This window comes from Drosophila rhopaloa, unplaced genomic scaffold (genome assembly GCF_018152115.1).
Source record: "Drosophila rhopaloa isolate 14029-0021.01 unplaced genomic scaffold, ASM1815211v1 contig_2, whole genome shotgun sequence".
NCBI classification, from domain to species: domain Eukaryota; kingdom Metazoa; phylum Arthropoda; class Insecta; order Diptera; family Drosophilidae; genus Drosophila; species Drosophila rhopaloa.
Window position 1 is genome coordinate 11,296,823 of NW_025335083.1, and position 8,540 is coordinate 11,305,362.

The following is an 8,540-nucleotide window of genomic DNA, read 5'->3' on the forward strand; positions in this document are numbered from 1 at the left end:
GGAGAGCCCCACGAAAATGTCACAATGCTAATTTCACTTGCGATGACAGCCAGTCAGATAAGGGCGGGAAAGGAGCACTGACTTCGAGTGCCTAAGTAACCTAAAATTTTCCTTGACTTACGATTGCATTGTTGGATTTTTCCATTCCAGTTTGGACGATCATCTGGTGGGTGCTCATCATTACAAGCAGGACGAATTCTCCTGCAAGAAATGCCCATTGCAGTTCTGCCATCGACTTTTGCTCATCAAACACGAAGGGATCTCACACAATAGTGAACGAAGATTTTCCTGCGAGAATTGCACCCTGGTAAGCTTTACTTTTACTTTTATATATAATTTAAGCTAAAATAATAGAGATTTCAACAGTATTATTGCTTTTGTAAGACACATTTTATTTGCTTAAAACCTAATGGGACTTTCGCTTCCTTTCTCAAATAAAGTGTATTTAAAGTATTTTTCAAAACATCAATTACAATAATAGGCAACAAAATAAAAAGTTTTGTAGTTACCACAATAGAAGTAAAAAAGTTATAATATGAAATATTAAAATATTTATCAAGGAATATTGCTTGAAGAAAGTCAAAACTTAAAAATATTTCTGTATTAAAACGAAAAGCAGTAATTTGAAAATATAATAACCACATCCCCAATGGGCTTTAAGAAACGTATCATAAAAAGTTGGACCCAATATCTGCGACTATAACTTCAATATAGATAAAGAGAGAGCATCCAGGCTTAGCTTCTGTTGCCGACAACCTTCGATCGGCCGAAAAGTTACGCCGTCATTAATAATTGTATCGGCTCGTGGTGCTCTGGTGGCTTGGCAACATAAAAAGACTTTTGATTTCAAGCGGATCAATAGCCGCGGGCTGCTAACTTGGCTTTTAAGACTGTAGCCCCCCAATCCCCCCACCTGGCCAACGATTGAGCACGCGCTGAGCGGCTTACTTGCAATAGCTGAAATCAGGGCGTGTACTCATCCAAAGCAGAAACACTTAAGCGACCCGTAATGAAGAAACCCTGTCGCAGCCCCCTTTACCCGCCTTTTTTGTTCAGTTCATCTTCGCTGGCTTTGGCTGCATTTGAATGCCAAAGCGAAATCAAAAGGGCTTGGAGTACCATACCATCCATCCATCCATCTAGCCATCGAAAATCATCCATCCATCGAACGATTCGTTTCATGCGTCATTGTCATCGCGCTGCGACTTCGACATCTTCCAAAGATGTTTTAATGGCATGTTGATTACGATCTTGTGGTCGCAGCCAGGCCTTTTCTCTTGGCTTTTTCCCTTTTCCCATTTTCATTTCCATTTCCAAATCGAACGGTATTTCAATGTCTGCCGAGCATTACAGTTGGTTTACTTAGCGCTCTGTAATTGTTTCGGTGGCATGTAAGTAGCACGCATTGTGGTTCCCCAACTCTCAATTCTCCGATCTCCCAAACTTATAAAAAAAAACCAAAAAAAAAAACCCATCCCTAAACGGGAGCCACTCGGCCCAAAACAAATGATGATCGATCTTTTGGGCCAGACTTTCGCTGGAGTCCGAAGCTTTTCGGGTAAGAGTAGGCCCTCTGACAGGCCCAAAAAAAGAGCGGACTTTGCAGCTGTCAGCTTTGTTTGTTTTAAGCAGCCGGCTTAAAGCGTTTCCAAAGGGATTTGCCACGGATCTACAAGGCTTTGTTCGAGGGCTTAGCTTGGCATCCGTGATGAGGCAGTTGAGTGCACAATGGTGTTAAGGGGGGCGGATAACTGTGAAATCGTTGGGGGTTAATTCACGGGGCCTCGAAGGGGCACAAGAATGTTGGGGGTTATCTTTTATTTTCTATTTAATGTTAAATTCTTTTATTTTGTCAGCCAAGGAGCTTATTACAAAACTTTTGTGAATCTCATTCATTTCTACAATAATATTTAACGCGTATTAACCCTCAGCCCAAAAGCATAAAACATTTTTAAAATTTTAACAGGTTTTTTCAAAGAAGCTTATACTAAATGAATACTTTTCCCAATAACTGTTTTAATAATATATGAATTTAAAAGATGAAACTCCTCATCATTTTAATTACATTTAAATATTAACCTTCCTTAAAATACAACTAAGTGTGTGAATTCGCCTTAATCTTCATCTGAAACTCGAGCATTCTTAGTTTATTTCTCTGTAACTTTAACCAGAAGTTTCAACTCCATTAGGCTACCAGAGTCTGATCTCATCTTCGGGCCATAGACCCACATGCGCTGATGCCTTGGCTGACCCCACGTACGCTCCTAGATGTTGGCTTACAGTCCCTCCCTCACCCCGTCCCCCCCTGTCCACCTCCTTGATAATACCCCCCACCCAAGCCACATTCCACAGAAAAACAGAGATCTCGTCGGAGACTCTGCACCACTTCTCCACTTCTTTACTTCTGCACCACCGAATGCCAAAACACCTACACTCAACCCACCGAAGCTGCGACTGCTTTTCATCTTTCAGTGCACAGAAAAAAATATTTAATGAATTTAATGTAAAAAAAATAATTAAGGATCTTAAAAACAATTCTGTCTTAATCATGATACTAAATTCATAAAAAGTTTTTATATTTAACGTTAGGATTTTCTGTGGATTTCTTTATTTTAGTATATATTTTTTTACAGTTTTGATAGTTGTTATTTCCCCAGTGTTTGTTGTTATTGCTGTAACACCATGATCGTCGTTGTCGTTATATTTATATACATATATATATTTTTTTTTGTAGTTGTTGTCGTTGTCTTTTGTGGCGTTTTTCGCCTTTTTGGAGAGTAGTTGAATCTAATCCATTTGATGTAGTTATAGCACGAGCTATTCTTGTATGTCGCCTCTCTCTCTTTGCCTTCCCTGAATCCCCCTGCCTTCTCATCCCCGCCAAATCCCCTCCATATACCCCTGATTTTCCACCTTTTGTGTGGCTCATAGAGATAGACAAAAAAGGCTGCCTCGATCATCGTTTGATATGAATTCGTAGCGCATTATGACAGCATGATTAGGCATAACAGTATCGTAAAAAGGCGACGGGGGAGTCGAAACGGCTGACCGAAATCAAGTTTGAAGTGGGTACACAAAACTGGATGCCAGGCTGGATTCCCCCTTCCCCATCCAACACCCCGCCGGCCCACGTCCCCTTTATCCTCTTCCCAAGCGCGATCTGTCATTGCCTTCGCCCCGCCGAAAAACGAAAAGTGCGAGTTTGAGCTCGAGTATTTTTGGTTTAGGGCTGGTCGCAGTATTTGTCACTGTCATAGGAAAAAAAAGTTTGTTTTAATTTTATTGAGATCAACATATATACATTAAATCGGAAAGATTTAGTTATTTACTTGTTAATATGTTGAAGAATACAGATATCTTTAAGTAGATTGGTTTACATATCCCATTTCAAAGTCAATTTTACCTTTAAATTTTACAAACATCGTTTTTTTAAAATTATAATATTTTTATATAAATTTATATAAAGCCACAAATTCAATATTCTACTTAAAACTATAAGGTAGAATAAAAACTTTTTAGATGACTTCTGTTCATCATGCTAATCAAGTAGCCTTTTCCAATTCAAGATCACTCTTTCTGGCTATTATGCTCCCTTTTCCCTTCATTTTTGAGGGCCAAGTTGCTGGTTTCTTTTCCAGCCCTGATCTCCATTGGGGGATATATCGGGGGTGATAGATGATTCGAGCCAGGCAATGACAATTGTAGCAATTGATGTTAATAATTGACGAAGGTGTTTGGCTGCTGCCAGTGGGTGGAGATGATGTTGTTGCCAATCGCTGTTGTTGCTCTGGTTACCTTTGCGTAATCTTGGAGAGCGTCGGCCATTGTCTAGCCCCAAAAATCCGTTTAAGCGGCAAAAGCAGCAACAGCAGCACCACCAGATGATTGATTAATTTCAGTTTCGTTTCATTTGGTTTTGGAACCAGATCACCCAACCAGCTCCATATTTTATGCAGAGAAAGAAAACACATATTTTCGTAGATAATTTGATATTTGACATATCACTTTGAAATCGAAACTTCAGATAAACAATTAAATGGTTAAATGTTATGAAAATACTAAGGAAAAGTTTAAGACCATTCATTTACTCAGTTCTAAATATTTACGTATGTTTTATTTTTATTTTTGTATTGTCTTACAATTGATTGTAGTATTTTTTAGCTGTGTACATTATTTTTTATTTCACCTCCGACAACCAATCGCAACTCACACCGTTTGCTCTGCTCTGTGATCTGTATTTTGCAGGTATACCGTGACCCCTCGTTATTACAGCAACATATTCGCGCCAACCACGTCGGAGCTCGCTGTCATCCGTGTCCGGAGTGCGGGAAAACGTTCGGAACCTCGTCTGGGTTGAAGCAGCACCAGCACATCCACAGTTCCGTGAAGCCCTTCCCCTGCGAGGTGTGCCACAAGGCGTATACGCAATTCTCGAACCTGTGTCGGCACAAGCGGATGCACGCCACCTGCCGGAATCAGATCAAGTGCGACAAGTGCAACCAGAGCTTCAGCACAACGACCTCCCTAACTAAGCACAAAAAGTTCTGCGACTCGACGGGTCCGGTGTTTCGGAACCAGCACATCAATCGCCACCACCCGCATCAGCATCCACATCCGCATCCGCATCAGCATCAGCTTGCTCAGGAAATTCAGCAACATCTGACGGCGACTGTTACATCCACCTGTGCAACGCCAGCAAAGGAATCTTCGGAATCCTCGCCCTCAGCTGCTGTTGCCGCCGCCGCCGCCATGTCCTCGCCACCGAATCCCTTCATGATGTTTCGCCATGCACCGCCGTTCTTTCCCGGATTTCCGGCATACGGATTTCCCAACTTCCTACCACAAAATGCGCTGCATAATCCGAACTTTCCCATGTTCTTCTCAAAAACACCCATGGACATGGGCTGTGTCGCACCCGAGATTACTTCTCCGAATTCCGCCTTTGATCAGAAATTACCATTTGGCTTTCTGAAAAATAATTCCCCTGCTCTGGAGCCTTTAAACAAAGAAACGGATGAAGAGTTGGTCTACAAATCAGCGAAGAAGCTTAAGAGGGAGCCATTCCTGCATGTTTCCGAAGGCGAAGACGACGATAGCCGCAATTCCTTTGGCATTAAATTAAAGCCGGATGAGGTCAAAAATGGGATCAAGTCGGAGGAGCAGAAGGAGATAATGCGAGATGCCGAAAGAGGAAGTAGTCCCGATCAACAGCAGGTCGAAGATGATAGGGTAAGTCAAAAAATATCTATTATATGTATGTATAGAAAGAGAAAGGGATCTTTTTTTAACTTATAGATTTTTTATACTTCAAATTTAAATTGCAAATGATTAGCCAACATAATTTTTGTACTTTTAACTTTTTATCTTTAGATATATTCTTTGTTTATAAACAAAATAGGGTTGAATTACCTTTTTGGCTTTATTATACCCGTTACTCGTAGAGTAAAAGGGTATATTGTATTCGTGCAAAAGTATGTAACAGCTAGAAGGAAGCGTTTCCGACCCTATAAAGTATATATATTCTTGATCAGGGTCACTAGCCGAGTCGATATAGCCATGTCCGTCTGTCCGTCTGTCTGTCCGTCTGTCCGTCTGTCCGTCTGTCCGTCTGTCTGTCCGTCTGTCTGTCCGTATGAACGCTGAGATCTCGGAAACTATAAAAGCTAGAAGATTGGCATTTTGCATGCAGATTCTAGGAGTTCCTACGCAGCGCAAGTTTGTTTCAAAAAGGTGCCACGCCCCCTTTAACGCCCACAATCGCATATATACGATTTTAAAAATTTAAATATTTCGGAAAAGTAAAAATGCAGTTTTATTGTGTTTATCAATACCTTTCGAAATGTAGAAGAAATTTTTCAAATCGGACCATTCGTTAAAAAGTTATGCGTGATCAAAGTTTCTATCTCCATCTCCCTCGCACTCCCTTTACCTGAGTAACGGGTATCTGATAGTCGGGGCACCCGACTATAGCGTTCTCTCTTGTTTTTTTAACAAAATTGTCGTTTTTATATATTTTTTAAATCTAAGCCATTTGTTTCTCATTACATACAATAATATGCTAATTTATTTATCTCCTTTTTCCTCTATCCGTAGAAATCCATCGACATCGTGAGCACTCCACCACCATCAGATACACCGTCTGCAGCCGATGCACCGCTGGACCTTTCCATATGTCGCAAGCGCTTAGGCTCATCCATCTCCTTTCTTCACGCTCCTTTACCGGAGAACGACCTGTTCGATAACTTTCTACCCAGAGTGCTAGAGTTCGAGAACGAAGGGGGGCCGCCCGTGCCGAAAGTGCGCAAATCGCACAGTTCGGCGGATTCCTCGAACTCGCACAAGTCCACGCCCACCGCCTCGCCGGAGCTCACCCCCTCGCCGTCGCCGCCCACAAGTGCGGGCGGTGAGCTGAGCAGCGCGTCCGAGGGCGGAGCGGTAACAGAGACGTTTTCAGCATCAGCAACAGCGGCTGTAGCAGCGGCAGCAGCAGCGGCAGCAGCAACGGCAGTGTCGCGACCAACGGGGGCCACTCTGGCCCACTTAAGCGAGTTACAGAGAAAGAGCCGCGTGCCCCCCACAATACTGGAGGACTTCTATTTAGCTCAGTTTCCTTTTTTATGGCAAACGGGCGGAGGGCCCGCCACTAAGCGGCCGCCTCCGCCCGGGAAAATCCCAACGGCCAAGGATCGCTACTCCTGCACGTACTGCAGAAAGGTGTTCCCCAGATCGGCCAACCTGACTAGGCATCTGAGGACGCACACCGGCGAGCAGCCGTATCCCTGCACTTTCTGCGATCGGGCATTTAGCATATCCTCGAACCTGCAGCGCCACGTAAGGAATATCCACAAAAAGGAGCGTCCCTTTCGCTGCGATATCTGCGATAGAACGTTTGGCCAGCAGACGAATCTCGATAGACATGTGAAGAAGCACGAGTTGGAGGGCAACAATTTCAGGGATTCGCCCAGTTCCGCTGGCAATGCCGAGTACTTCGATGAGATACGCAACTTTATGAACCGCGTCTGCACACCCAACAGTTTGGGTGGGAAGGAGAGCGATACCGAGGAGTATCCCAATAGCGAAGATCAGTCCTTGAACCTCGAAAAGGACACTGGCAGCATCAACAACAACAACAGCAGCAACATCACCAACAACAACAGCAGCAGCGGCAGCAACAACAACAACAACAATCCCAAGGCCATCACAATAAGCTCTTAATAACCGAGAAACAGAATAACAGGCAATTTCCTTGTTGTTAAAAGAAAATCTTACTTTAAATCTTACTTAAGCGTGCCTCCGAGAGGGAAACCTATTTTTAAGTAGTTACCATTTCCACACAACTTGTACTAAACCAACTCTAAACATTAGCTATGCAATCAATGGAAAAAGACGGTGAAGCATCAAAACTTAAACTACAACAAAGAAAAAACAAATAAATACAATTTAAAGGGAAAACTTTATAAACTATATACTATACTTAAACCCACTCTAAAACCACCTTAAAAGTGTAGCTAATTTAAACATCTGTACATAGACATATGAAAGTCTTAACTTTGTGAGTCGATTTCAACTACTTTGGAACTCTGTAGATTATATACATATATATATGATATTTTGATTGTGTATGTGTATAGGCTTTATATATATACATAAATCTATATGTGTAAATCGATTTATAACGTATGCCGTAAGTCTAACATATTTATAGAGCTAATTATTGCAATTCTCAACACAAAAATAAGAAAACAAAATCAATTTTATAACATTTACTTAACGTTTAATTATATTATTATTATTATATATATGAAAAACCAGAAAAGATCGTTATGAAACATGAAAAATCAATAAAAGAAACAATCGCATAAACTCAATGAATTTTATTTGAATGGGCATTATAATTACGATCTGTAAAAACTGGAGCAAACATGTTGATAGAATTACTTCGGAAATAAAACCATCAAATTCATTACTTTTTAATTCTTTTCGAAATTTTCTAGGCTTATACAGCATTTATTAGTCAAATTTTCCAGAGCGCAATTAAATTTATAGGCCCGTCTTTCTAAAATCGAGATCAGGAAAACCGCACAAGCCAAAACCAAATTTTGTGGGCATAATAAAGCCATTCAAAAAGAGGTTGGTTCATCTACACTCAATTACCGCATAAAAGAAGACTTTATACACCCATCAATCCTGGCCGCAGACCCAAAACATAATTGTGAACGCATTTGCCTATAAACCAACTCCGATTATTAATCATTGGCGCAGAGCAAAAATAAAAAATAGATCGAGAAAGAGATCAAAACGAAACGAAACCCGAAACTTATAGCTTTTTAATATACCCGACCATCCATCTGGGCAACCAACCCAAGTCATCTATCCATCCATCCATCCATCTCGGCTCCGATCTCCATCTCCAAACTCCGATCTGAATGCAAAGGCGTGATCGGCAAGGCGAGTTAATTACCCTTCCGGTTTAGAGTGTGTTACGCCTTCGGCGAAATGCGGTTAAAACTATGCGATCTATCCATGAATACTTTTCATTT

At 41.4% G+C, this 8,540-nt stretch overlaps 1 protein-coding gene across 2 annotated transcripts in view; it reads left to right on the plus strand.

Moving 5' to 3' along the window:
* LOC108050525 (transcription factor hamlet) overlaps positions 1-7,786 on the plus strand; it is a 32,776-nt gene extending 24,990 nt beyond the window's left edge. Inside the window, exons 6-8 of one of the 2 annotated variants that reach the window (XM_017132240.2) lie at positions 151-307; positions 4,246-5,229; positions 6,094-7,785. In XM_017132240.2, coding sequence (XP_016987729.2) covers positions 151-307; positions 4,246-5,229; positions 6,094-7,215 — 2,263 coding nt within the window. In that variant the 3' untranslated portion in view covers positions 7,216-7,785. Of the gene's footprint in view, positions 1-150; positions 308-4,245; positions 5,230-6,093 lie in introns of both variants that reach the window. The other variant, XM_017132241.2, reaches the window with a different exon arrangement.
* The last annotated feature ends 754 nt before the right edge of the window (positions 7,787-8,540 follow it).